This window comes from Cuculus canorus, chromosome 9 (genome assembly GCF_017976375.1).
Source record: "Cuculus canorus isolate bCucCan1 chromosome 9, bCucCan1.pri, whole genome shotgun sequence".
NCBI lineage: Eukaryota > Metazoa > Chordata > Aves > Cuculiformes > Cuculidae > Cuculus > Cuculus canorus.
The window spans coordinates 2,684,035-2,697,044 of record NC_071409.1 but is presented as its reverse complement, the minus strand read 5'-3'; the positions used below and the strand labels follow the sequence as shown (position 1 = coordinate 2,697,044).

Below are 13,010 nucleotides of genomic sequence, written 5' to 3'. Positions count from 1 at the left end.
GGGCAACCTGGGCCACAACCTGTGCCTCACCACTCCCATCTTGACGAAATTCTTCCTTACGTCTTGTTTAAATCTGTCCCTCTTCAGTTTGTACCCATTGCCCCTCATCCTATCACCACAAGCCTTTGTGAATAGTCCCTCTCCAGCTTTCCTGTAGCCCCTCCAGGTACTGGAAAGTCACTATAAGGTCTCCTCAGAGCCTTCTCTTCTCCAGGCTGAACAACCCCAACTCTCTCAGCCTGTCCTCATATGGGAGGTGTTCCAGTCGTTATCCTTGTAGCCTCCTCTGGACTCGTCTGGAACTAGACTCCCAGCCTCACCTAGCATTACTAAGGATCTCCTTGGCTTCTCTCCTGCCTCTGTTAAGATTTATATGAGTGGTTTTGGTTGTATTCTGTTTGCAGGCTTGCTGCTAGAGGTAACATTCATAACTGTTTTGCAGACTTACACAGGATCAATCTTGGTAGCAGTGAATCCATACCAGCTGCTGCCCCTCTACACTGTCGATCAGATCAGACTGTACTGTAACAGGAGGATTGGAGAGCTACCACCTCACGTCTTCGCCATTGCAGACAACTGTTATTTCAATATGAAGAGGAATAAGAAAGACCAGTGCTGTGTGATCAGGTGACTGGACTCAGAGAGGATGAGTAGCAGAAAACAAGTCTGCTGTGGTTTTGAGGCACCTTTGTGGACACAGGAGATCTTCCAAATGGAAAGGCACAGATAGCAGTAAAGACAACAAGAAGGAAATATTTTCTTCCTTGCTACTTCATTTTCAGTTAGGGCTGCAGAAGGTAGAGCATAAGCAAGGGATTTCTGAAGTCCATCGTTTTCCCCCCTAATCTTTGGCCATGGTGATACGTTCTGTGCATGGGCACTACAGATAGAAAATATGAGCTTGTGTGATACAGGGCTATCTTTTACCTTGGGGACAGAATACTTACACTACATGTATTTAGTGAGAATAGAGATTTCCTGGAGCATCTGCTAACCTGAAGGTAGAAGGAAGCTTTCTTCATCCTATAAACACGTAACATGTATCCATTTTCTCTTAAACTTCAGTGTGAAGAACCCGATAGTCTCATTGCCATAATATCTGATTGTAGCTGAGGCATCTCAGTTGCTATGCTGAGACTAGCATTGAAAATCTAGTAATGCTTTAAATAACAAAAGCAAAATGGTCATTTAATTTGCACTGTGCTGAATGTCATCCATGGATTTGCTTGGTTGTAATCAGTGGGAGGATTTAGTCCTCAGCCTAAGCCTAAAAAAACAACTTCAATTTTAATTTTAGTGGATAAGATGATGGAAAACTAAAATTCTCCAGCCCTCCATGAAAGACAGTATCATCCGCCATTCACAGGATTTTGGGGATTTTTTTTAACTCGGTCTGACATTTTGCCAGCCTAGCCAGAAAAAAAAAAAAAAGAAGAAAGAAAACCTGTAATGATCTTGTTTCTTGCTGCAGTGGAGAATCAGGAGCTGGGAAGACTGAAAGTACAAAGCTAATACTACAGTTCCTGGCAGCTGTCAGCGGTCAGCATTCCTGGATAGAGCAGCAAATCCTGGAGGCCAACCCCATTCTAGAAGGTGGGTTGTTTAGTAAACACTCCTGATTTATCACCTGTATCTCAGGATTTTTGTATCGGGATAAAACATTCAGAAACAGATCTTTGATCCAGTGTGTTTGTGTAACTGTTCAAACTCTTGAAACACTGGTGATGCAGGGCAGAAGTTCCCTATGCTTTTCTGCCATGTCCCCGTCAAGTCCACAGCAGCTCCCAACTGTCAGGAGCACAGGAGCCCTTGGGAATGCATAACCCAGAGTAACAACCGCTGGTTAAGCATTTGCACTAGATCGTGCAAAGTGAGTGGCCAAGCACAGGTTGATCCGTAGGGCAGCTCCCTGAGACGCCCAGCTTTCTCTGTAGAGGGACCAAGTGTGTTCCCAGCACATCCTTTGGGAGGTCTTCAGAATTGCCTAGCTCTCTTGGCTGGTCAGGTACAGGGCATGTTTAGATCATTTGAATAGGTCTTTTAGGACCCAATTATCTAGATCGACAGTACTGCTGCCTCTCTCTTTTAGAGGCAGTCTGAGATCAGACTTGTCAGCACTGTCATTTGGAACACAACATAGGAAATACCAGCAGAAAAAAAAGACAGGCATAAAAAAATAGACCTGATGTTCATTAACTGCAGTAATCCAGATACTATCTCTGTCCCTTGCGTATCAGCTTTTGGAAATGCCAAGACAATTCGGAATGACAATTCCAGCCGCTTTGGGAAATATATTGATATCCACTTCAACCAAAATGGTGTGATAGAAGGAGCTCGGATTGAACAGTTTCTTCTGGAGAAGTCCCGGGTTTGCCGGCAGGTGAGAGCACTGGCAGATGTTCATTCTGCCTGCTCCTGTGTCACAAGCATATGCTGACAAGGCTGTCCATTGGCCTATTTCTTTCTTTTAGGCTCCAGAGGAGAGAAACTACCACATCTTCTACTGCATGCTAATGGGGATGAATACAGAGCAGAAAAAGATGCTGAATCTGGGCACTGCTTCAGAGTACACTTATCTCACTATGGTAATAGTCTCTACTTTCCTCTCCATTGTGCCTCTGCCATTTGCTTCTCCCTCTGAGCGGTTACAATCAATAGGAGCTGCAGATGGGTAGTTATCAAATATGAACGAACAGTCCTATCTTTAGAATACCTAAAGCAGTAACACCAAAAGTGTTGTGAGCCTCGGTTTCAGAGACTTATTGTAATGTCCACCAGCAGCACGTGCCAGTTCAAAGCTTTCTATCGAAGTCAGACTTAGGAAACGTAAGGAGGGACATGAAGCTGGTGAAGGGTCTGGAGGGGAAGCCATGTGAGGAGCAGCTAAAGCCACTTGGTCTGTTCAACCTGGAGGAGACTGAGAGGAGGCCTCATCGCAGGCTACAGCCTCCTCACAAGGGCAGGAGGAGCAGGCGCTGAGCTCTTCTCTCTGTTGACCAATGACAGGACCCAAGGGAATGGCATGAGGGTGCACCAGGGGAGAGTTGGGTTGGATATGAGCAAAAGGTTCTTCACCCAGAGGGTGGTGGAACACTGGAACAGCTCCCCAGGGAAGCAGTCATGGCATCAAACCTGACAAAGTTCAAGAGGCATTTGGACAACGCCCTCAGACATGCTGTGTGAGTGTTGGGGTTGTCCTGTGCAGGGACAGGAGCTGGACTGGTTGATCCATGTGGGTCCCTTCCAACTCAGGACATTCTGTGATTCTTTGATTCTATGAAACATAAAGGACATTTTAATGCAGGTGGGAAATATCCCTCACTTTCACAAGCGCTCAGATTTCAGATGAATGCAAGGGATTTCATACCAGAGAGATTACTAATCAGGTATATACACCTAAAAGGAAAATGAATAAGCAGAAAGAGTGCTAAGAATCCTGCTCCTTACATCTGATAAATCTTATCCACCTAATGCAGGAAGCTGGCATTCAATCTAACCTCCAGCAGCTGACGTTAATGTCCCTGCCTGGGTTTATATTGCTGTAGTGGCAGGACTGGGATGTTCATAGGTGAGATTTTTAAAAATAGCCAATTAGTTAGTCTAGGGCGTGAAAGCTATCATGAACATCCTGTTCTTTAGCCTGTGCATATACCTTATATTAAATGTGTCATTTGGCTTGAGTTGGGCTGTTCTACAGCTGTGGCAAAAATGGGCAAAGTCCTGCCTCTGATAAAGCTAATGGGAGCTGGGCATCTAGTTTCAGAGGAAACTAGAAAGACAGCCTATAAAAGCTGTTTCTGGAATCTCAAAAGTAAAATCATTAAAATTACTGGAAAATTTTTCACAGGTGATGTTTGCAAAATAGAAGTGATGTTGCAGCAAGAGCTGATGAGTGCAAGATCACATTGGCTGTTCCATAAAAAGTGCCCTGGGTCAGCAGTAGGGCAGTGTAATGCTGAGATAGGAGGATTAGACTAAAGGAGAAAATATCCACAGGTTTGCTCAGGTTAGCTCCTGGCACAGGCTGGCATGTTTACATGCTGTAAACAGAAATGCCTAGGAATACTTCACTTTTGTAATCATCACACTATATTGTCAGTAATAACAGGGATAAAAAGGCATTTTCCCATCTCTGCTAGGGCTGAAAATAGTTTCTATCAGGGGCAGCATCCTAGGACACGCTGTGCAGGCTTTTTGAAGGTTCTGATGCTGCCTTGGATGCTTCCACCTGCTTTCCACTATATCCTAATATTCTTATTTTGAGATTTGCTTTCTGGTATTGATCCAATTCTACTTGTTTTTATTTGAGATTAGGGCTTGTAATTGTTGATAAAGCAGAGAGAGGAAACCAAAAAACCCAGGCATGGGCTTGTATGCGTAGGTAACCTTGTCAAAGTCTCCTGTCTTTGTATGCTCCAGAGCAGCCTTCCTCTCACCTTTTCCTTTTGGCTTCCCCAAGATTCAGACTAGCCCTGGAGAAATACATTATTTAGCTCTCTGCTAATGTGTTCTTCTTCAGAGCAGAGATGAGGGAAGAAATAGCCGTGGGAAGAGCATATAGAATGTCTAAATAGGTTTTTCCCTTATGTCTTGTGGCAAGTGGCTCACAGGGTATCCACACTATGTAGAAAGCTTTGTCAGCCTGCAGGTCCTTTCTTCCTTGTATGGGTCCTGGGAGGATTTTACTTTCCTTACCTGTGGATGTGGTGTCTTGCAGGGCAACTGCATGTCCTGCGATGGCCGGAATGACGCAAAGGATTATGCCCACATTCGCTCGGCTATGAAGATCCTCATGTTCTCAGATTCTGAACACTGGGACATCAGCAAGCTGCTGGCTGCGATCTTGCACCTGGGCAATGTAGAGTTTGAAGGTAAACTCAGTATTGTCTGTGCTTGGCCTTTTTCCAGGTTTAATGGCCTAACAATGCTGCCCCTTCTACCTCTACAGATTAGGTTGTGCTTCTCTGGGTGAACAGCGTTGGAAGGGCAGGGAGATAAGCACCATGAAATTCTGATTCGTGACTCCACTGCCTGGTGTTTTGCAAAACATCTTATTATTATTATTATTTTGTCATGCTGTCAGGTTTCCGTGGTTATAAATAGGCCCTTGTCATACTAACTGAAACAACAGATGATATAATGCCATGTTACATTTGCTGATTGTTGTGCTGCGCAAGTCGGAGGACATGGGGGCGATGGAGGGATGCTTGCTGTGGAGATGATTGCAGTCAATTCTCCTGCATGGGTTTCGTGAACACTTTACCTGCATAAGGACTCTTCGGATATGGCACAGCCTGAGACACACAGCAGAGGTGCCAGAAGCTCTCACGATTTAGAAAAGAACTCCTGCTCACTTTGTGATATAGAGGGACCAGTCCAATGATGCCAGCTGGATTATTTGGACTAATGCTGGCTGCTAAAATGAGGGTTTTCTTCATTCTCTTTTTTTGTCTGATTTTCCCACAAGTCAGATACACAGAAAAAAAATATTTTCAGAAACACTTTTTTTTTAAGTCAGATACCACTTCCCTAGATCCCCTGTAGCTACTATTTAAAATGAATAACCTTGTCAGTTTTACTATATTTTTAGCCTGTTGTTGTGAGGGCCCCGTACATCCCAGGATCCCTGAGTGAAATCAGGACCCTCCTTAGTAAAATCATCAAACCTGGGAGTTTCAAAAGGAAACTTACTGCCTTTCCACGTTCCCAGAGCTACAGGGTTACTGAAACACAGCTGCAATAACAGCACAGCCCCCCTTAACATAGCAGAAATGATTCACCCTGAGATTGACTGTTTTCTCATTGTAGCGGCTGTGTACGACAACTTGGACTGCTCTGACGTGATGGACTCACCACATTTTTCAATCGCAACCAAATTACTTGAGGTAATGGACTCTCTCATCTTCTCCTACGGGTTCTCCCCTTCACTCTTGCTCCCTGAGCACGTTGACAAAGCGTGTCTCTATGGAGTGTTTAGGTATGGATGCACCCACGACGGGCATGCCCCCTTCCTTCCTGCTGACACTCAACTGTTGCAGCTGTCTCTCCAAGCCAGGAGAACCTGAACTGGGACAGCAGGCCACGAGTGAATGCTGCTGGACAGGCAGTTTGTCACGGCCCTTTTCCTGAGACAGACATTGCTGGATCTCTTTTATCTCCCTGGAATGACCGGGTTGCCATGACTGTTCCTCCAGGTGGACTCCAGTGAACTCCAGAACAGCCTTACAAACCTCTCCATCATTGTCCGAGGAGAAAGCGTGTCCAGGCCTCTGAACGTATTTCAAGCTGCAAATGGGAGGGATGCCTTTGTGAAGGTACTGCTGCTTACATCTTCTCTGTTTAAAGATTGGGGATGCTTTCAGAGCTGGTGATCTTACTACTTGAGGAGCTTTAGGGGGCAAAGATTCACCCGGAGGCCTCCAGCCCCTCGTAGTTTTCAGGCACGGTTTGATACCATTGCAGCAGGACGACAGCAGGCAGTAAGTTATATCCAAAAACTGTAATGATAGGTCCTAATCCCTCTTTAATTTTTTTCTTAGGGTATATATGGGCGGATTTTCCTGTGGATAGTGAATAAGATCAACTCAGCCATTTTCAACCCAACCTCTCAGAAAGCTAAAGACAGACGTCAGTCCATTGGGCTGTTGGACATATTTGGGTTTGAAAACTTCAGCAACAACAGGTAGGAGGCTCTAGTTTCATTCCCACTGGGAAGCTGAAGAGCAGCTGGTGTAAAGGGAAGGGATGAAAAAACAGGCAGACACATGCTCTTTCATTCTCATCCCGATTCTCAGAAAAGCAGTGACATTTCTGTCACCGAATTTTCCCAATGATAACCATGCACAGATCCCAGTTGTCTTCAGTCTTGGTCCTGTTTCTGCCTCCTCTCCATGCCTTCATTTTGGTGCAGCCATTGCACATGTCTATTCCAAAACCTCAGGAACTTTCTTGGAGGAGATGGCTATGAAGCTGCTACGAGCAGGCAGCCACTAGGAAAGGGTGTATTACGTCATGTGTGCCAAACTTTCTTGTTCCGTGGCGTGATGTCTCTTGGGATACATTTTGCACACAGTACAAAGGAGGCTGTGCTGTGTTTCCCATTTCAGCTCATGCTTCCACCTTGCACGACGTTCTCACGTCCCTTTTGGGGGCTGCTTCAGTTCTCTATTCTTGAGGACAGGCCAGCAAAATACCTAGTCAGTATACCCTTGTCCTGCTGCTACCCCTCCTGCTGGTGGTTGCAGTCCCAAAGCACTGTTTCTGTTTGCCCTTCTCTCCAGAGGCAGCAGTTCTGTCAGTTGTGCGGTACCGTACCATCAGCCGTCTGCAAACTGGCAGCACATATTCTGCAGTCTTTTCCAATCCATTTCAATTGATCCATTTTGCTTGCTTTCAATGACAAAATATTCCTTACTGACTTTTGGAACACAGCCTAGGATCTGCTCAGCCAATCTTCTATCTTTTGTGTCCTCTCTTATTATTTTATGCTGTTCCCAAAGGCTGCAATCCACGTGGAGCCTCACTGTGGTGAGCACTCCAGAGACACACACAGTGTGCCGCAGTGATCACCAGGTAATGAAGTTCAAGTGCAGCATTAAGGAGTAACAGAATAAGTGGTAGTGCCAATGCAAGTGAAACCATGTCACACACTCATTCAGTCCAGCTGTATTCACAGAGTTTCTTGAAACACTTACAAGACCTTTCCTTGCTTACTCAGCAACACTCAGTCATCACTTGACTTATGTTTACCAGTTTCTGCTTATCTTTATCATAGTAGAAGATGCCTTCCTGATACTGCTAAGACTGGCAGCATGCAGTGGTGGTGAACTAACACTGTGGAACATAGCAGTAGTATATCTTGATATGTATTTAATACAGAGAATAAACAAACAGACAGAGCAGTGCAGCTCTGGCCAAGGATGACCATGGGTGTTGTTCTCCCCCAGCTTTGAGCAGCTCTGCATTAACATTGCCAACGAGCACCTCCAGCAGTTCTTTGTGCGCCATGTCTTCAAGCTGGAGCAAGAGGAATACCGTGTGGAGAACATTGCCTGGAATAACATTGACTTTACTGATAACCGCCAGGCTCTGGAAGTCATCGCGCTCAAGCCTATGAATATCATCTCCCTCATTGATGAAGAGAGCAAGTTCCCAAAGGTAATTTTCTGGTTTCGCCTGTAATGCCTGGCTTTGCACAGCTTACAGGTAATGCTTCACTTTACACACAGAAAAGTGCAAAGGTGGCTTTTGGATACCTTGTGAGAGGCAATGTCTTCTCCTCGAGTATGTTCCTTTTAAATTAGCTCACTATACAAATGCATCACTCTGGTGAAGTATACTCTTCCTGGTACGTCGCTGTTGAAACTCTTAACAGCTGTTCCACACAGAGAGAAGGAGTCCAGCTCATTTTACAAGGGCTTCTTAGGAAATCCTTGAAGTCACATACTGTTGGAGTATTGTTGTGCTGTTGGTCTGGGCTGCAGCTTGCTCTTTCTTCTCCTGGATGACAGACTTAGTTAAGGAATGTCGCTGTTGTGAGGAAATGTTGTTCTGCAAAGGCCAGGCATCTTGCTCAGAAGGGCAGAGATGAAAGGAGCAGACATCCCTGTTCTCAGACATCCCTGCAGAGCATTTTCAGTCTCCAGGGCACGGTGAGGCTAAGCAGGAGTGCTGGTACAGGAATCAGATGGCAATGTGAGCTTGTCCAGAAAAACAAGCCCCACGTGCTCCCCAAAGGAATGAGATTGTGATGACACCCCTTGAAGAGAAGCACCCAGCTACCTGCCTGTGGAAGTCACGATCCAGGCACGCTGACTGGTATCTGCTCAGGGTAGCCTTCTCCCAGGAATCTCTTGAGTCTTTCCCAGTTGGGCAGTGAAAGAAGAACTGTGCCTGCCTGGGAGAAGTAGCATGCACCCCCCAGAGCACGGCTGGGTGGGGTGGGATGGCATGGCAAGGCTGGTGAGGAGCTACGATTGGGAGGTCCAAAGATGTGGGAAATCCTCAGCATATCTGGTGAGGTCAGTAATGTTATGTTGGCTTCTGTAAAGCCCTAAAATACTAAGCTTTATGCTCTGGTGCTGTTTTCTGTACTGATACTAGAGAGAGGGGCCTGTGTAAAAGGGAGGACACTACTTTCCTCCAGATCTGTTACACAAATAAGGGGAAGAATTTCAGCTTCTGTTATCTCTGAGCACCACTTCTATTTGTTCACTGAGTTTAGGTGAGTGCTGGGGGGAATCTGCTTAACGGTCCTTTTTCGCCTGTATTTGTTTCCAGGGCACAGATGCCACCATGCTCATCAAAATCAATTCCCTTCATGGCAAAAGTAACATCTACATCCCACCTAAAAGTGTCCATGACACCAAGTTTGGCATCAACCACTTTGCTGGGGTTGTCTTTTATGAATCAAAAGGTGAGCCTATCTCTGCTGGATATGGAGGGTGAAGAGAAGGGCAAGACCTGCCCTGGCTCTGTGGCACTCCAGGGGAGTGTTGATCTAAAGTCAGATCAGGAGGTCAGGAGGATTACTTTAAACTAATCTGCAAGTTACTGTAAATGAACTGGATTTTAGCTGTACAGAGTGGAGCCAGAGCCAGCGGACTGCAGAGACGACAAACTCATTTTGTTTCCATCATACAGATTTCCTGGAGAAAAATCGGGACACGCTGAGTGCTAATGTAATGCGAGTGGTTCATTCGTCCAAAAACAAATTCCTCCGAGAGATTTTCCAGGTGGAAACAACCCCACCTAGTCTGGGACGTGGGACCATCCGGCATCTTGGAGCTGACCAGACCTACAAGGTTGGCTTACTGCACTGAGTTGCAGAAACAACCCATTTGTTTCCATAAGGCTGTGGCTGTTCTTGACCGCCTCTTTCTTTTGCACTGTCTCTGCAAATCCCTGTCTCTTTCATTCAAATCATTTCTGCAAAGGAGTCTGTAGGAAAAGTCAGGTTCGGGTGTCACACTGTAAACAAGAGTGATGTAATTGAGGAGGGACTGTTTACAAACACTTGTAGTGATAGGACGAGGGACAATGGGTATAAACTGGAGAGGGGCAGATTTAGACTGGACATAAGGAAGAATAAGAGGGGTTGGAACTGGATGATCTTTAAGGTCCTTTCCAACCCAAACTATTCTATATTCTCTATATATTCTATATTCTATATTCTGTATTCTGTATTCTATATTCTATATTCTATATTCTATGGTTCTGATGTCAGTCCTGTCTGCCGGGCCTGCATCCCTGGCTGTGTAGCTGTGCCTTCAGGCTGTCGCAGAAGCATGATTTACGCTACACACACATTTTTGTCATTAACTGGACAGGGTTGCTTTGCACCTCCCTGGGCATCCATGCTTCATCTACATCACCAGGATGAGTGTAAATTAGCAGAGGGAACTGTAGCTGAAAAGGTTCATTGGAACAAGGCACCAGTCAGAAACCCCTCTGCAAAGCCAGAACCTGTCCAGAACCCAGGAGCTAAACTGCTGCCATGCTGCACACATCGCCCATGGCTTGGACCCTAACACCAAGGGTTCTGGCTGGGCAACAGGCAGGAGAGTCCTGGCCTTTTCCTTCTTGCAAAGGGCTGACAGGCTAGCACAAAGGAGCAAAAAGCTGTGCTGCCACAGACAGATACCATTCCTCCTGCTCCCAGGGACACCTGTAGACACAGTCTCACTGCCCCACATATTGCTGGAGCTTTAGCTTTCCCTCCAGCCCAGAGGCTTTGTGGGAAAGCTCATGAGGGCTAATTATGACAGAAACATTTATGCCTAGTGGTGGAGGCAGCCTGGTTCTGGGCTTAGTGAAAATGAGGTTGTAAAGAGCAGTGGACTGGAAACAGTGTGGGGCAGAGTTCAAGTTCTCTGCCCTGCTCTTCTTTCACATACTTTGATTTCTGAGTATGTACCTGCAGAGCGTCAGCACGGTGTGATGGGATGTTTGCATTTAGGTTTACATCTTTGAGTTTTCCTGTCAGGGTACAGAACAAACAGTCACCTTGCTATCTTACCTGTCATCTGTCTATTCTCCTGTCGCTGTTTTCTGATCATCTCTTTTCTTCCTCAGTCTCTATCTCAATGTGGCTTCCTGCTGTCCAGAACATCTGGCCATGGACAGGTAAACATCCTGGGGGAGAAGAATGTCAGAAGTGGTACAAGCAGCAACAGAGAACTGGCTTAGCATCTCTTAAATGCTATGAATGCCTTCAGATTAAATAGCAGGTCTATCTACATTGCTTTATTCTTTTTTTCTCTATAAATAAGGTTGTGTTATTAAAAAAAACCCCCTTTCTTTACTTTTAGAAAGTGCAGCAGCATGTCAAGAAAGGAGATACTGAGTGTGGGCTACTGCCCATTTCAAAATGCACAGAAGTTAGCTGCAATACCCAATACGATTGGACTTGATGTTCTCAAAGGTCTTTTCCAATCTAGGGATTCTATGATTCTATTAAGTTCAAATCGGTTGGGCCGCTGTTGGGAAGCCTAAGAAGCAGAAAAGGACAGTGAATGAAGTGCTAGAATAAACTGTGCTGAGGTCTCAGACTTGCTCTCCTGACTCACCAGGGGACAAGAGCCACCACCATCTCAACAACAAATTCAGCTTTAACAATGTTGTATGTGTGAGATCATGAGAGTATTGGCTTCAGATTTGTGTGGCCATCTCGCAGACTTACTGGTACAGCAGAAAGATCTCCAAGATCTGGAAAGTATATTGCTTTTAACTCTTAGACAGCTTAAACATGTATATGCTGCTACAATATCTACTTGGAACAGATGCTTGCTAGCCCTAAGATGCATCAGGGCTGCTGAGACATTCCCAGGATGTTTTCCAAAGGCATGTTTGCTCGCTGGAGGGCAGCATTGCCCTGTAGCTAAAGCAGAAGGTGGCAACTAGAGTGTTGGAGAAGCCACTTTAAATGTAAGAACCAGCAGAACGAGGTACTGTAAAGTCCATGAAAGTGAGGAGAGCCACAGGACTCCAAATTATTTACTTGGATAAAAACCCCAAACCCCCTACAACTCACCATAACCCTCCGAAAAAACAGAGTATCTATACTGTGCTGCAATGGTTAACTCCGTGCCTGCATGTGAAAGGCCAGAGGAGTCCTTTTATTACTTGGAATCTGCAATTTAAGGTGCCCCTAACATACTAGGAGGTAGAAGCTTCAGCCTATTGTGATGATCTGTATCAAAAAGACAGAGGTGGAACTGTGCTTTCCGAAGAGCTGGAGAAGTTGGGAGCTAATCACAGCCCAGTGCAGTCCCTCTGGGGTTACAGTACTGCAACTGGGGTCAAAATTCAACCTAGGAGTGGTGAGACATGAAGCACACAGCCATAAACAGACCTTATCCTCCACTGCTTACTGTGGTATTAATGAGCAAGTCATGCTAATCACAAAGAAATGAGCTGTTCTGGAACTTCAGCATTCCTAGTCAGCTATGAGATGGCAGCAGAACATCTGGCCTGGAAGTTATTATTGCTTTGGGAGTGGCTGTTTCTCACCATGAATAACAGCTTGTCACCAAGGCCCTACACTAAATGCAGCCTTGGCTGGAAGAGTCAGGCTTATGCAGGCTCCTAAGGGTGGACTTTGTTCTACCACAGACACCCCCACTGCTAAAACCTAGTGCCAAAGTAGGTGAAGGAGCTCAGTGGGGTTTCTTTGTAAGAATAACCCCAAATTAATAAGATACAGAGGGCAGATTTAGCTCCCACGTAGGTAAATATTTTTTTCTGGCAGTTGTGTGATACCGTTACATGGTACAAAAACACATAGATTTATTAACCAACCCTCTCACAGTGAATGATGTCGCAGTCGGCGTGTGCTTCCTCTTCCCAGGGCACGGATACCACCAAACGGCTCTCTACTCTGGGAGGACAGTTCAAGCAATCCCTGGAGAAACTAATGAAAATCCTTGAGCACTGCCAGCCGTACTTCATCCGCTGCATCAAACCAAATGACTACAAGAAACCCCTGGTAATGTTTTAGCAATATAAGGTCT

The 13,010-nt window shown here is 45.5% G+C and overlaps 1 protein-coding gene across 7 annotated transcripts in view; it reads left to right on the top strand.

Moving 5' to 3' along the window:
• MYO7B (myosin VIIB) overlaps positions 1-13,010 on the top strand; it is a 58,094-nt gene that overhangs the window by 11,992 nt on the left and 33,092 nt on the right. For 6 of the 7 annotated variants that reach the window (XM_054074127.1, XM_054074131.1, XM_054074128.1 and 3 more), the window contains 13 exons: positions 443-627; positions 1,472-1,593; positions 2,238-2,380; positions 2,472-2,585; positions 4,718-4,871; positions 5,809-5,885; positions 6,195-6,314; positions 6,540-6,682; positions 7,947-8,157; positions 9,280-9,415; positions 9,643-9,803; positions 11,074-11,124; positions 12,848-12,985. In XM_054074127.1, coding sequence (XP_053930102.1) covers positions 443-627; positions 1,472-1,593; positions 2,238-2,380; positions 2,472-2,585; positions 4,718-4,871; positions 5,809-5,885; positions 6,195-6,314; positions 6,540-6,682; positions 7,947-8,157; positions 9,280-9,415; positions 9,643-9,803; positions 11,074-11,124; positions 12,848-12,985 — 1,755 coding nt within the window. The remainder of the gene's footprint in view (positions 1-442; positions 628-1,471; positions 1,594-2,237; positions 2,381-2,471; positions 2,586-4,717; positions 4,872-5,808; positions 5,886-6,194; positions 6,315-6,539; positions 6,683-7,946; positions 8,158-9,279; positions 9,416-9,642; positions 9,804-11,073; positions 11,125-12,847; positions 12,986-13,010) is intronic. The other variant, XM_054074132.1, reaches the window with a different exon arrangement.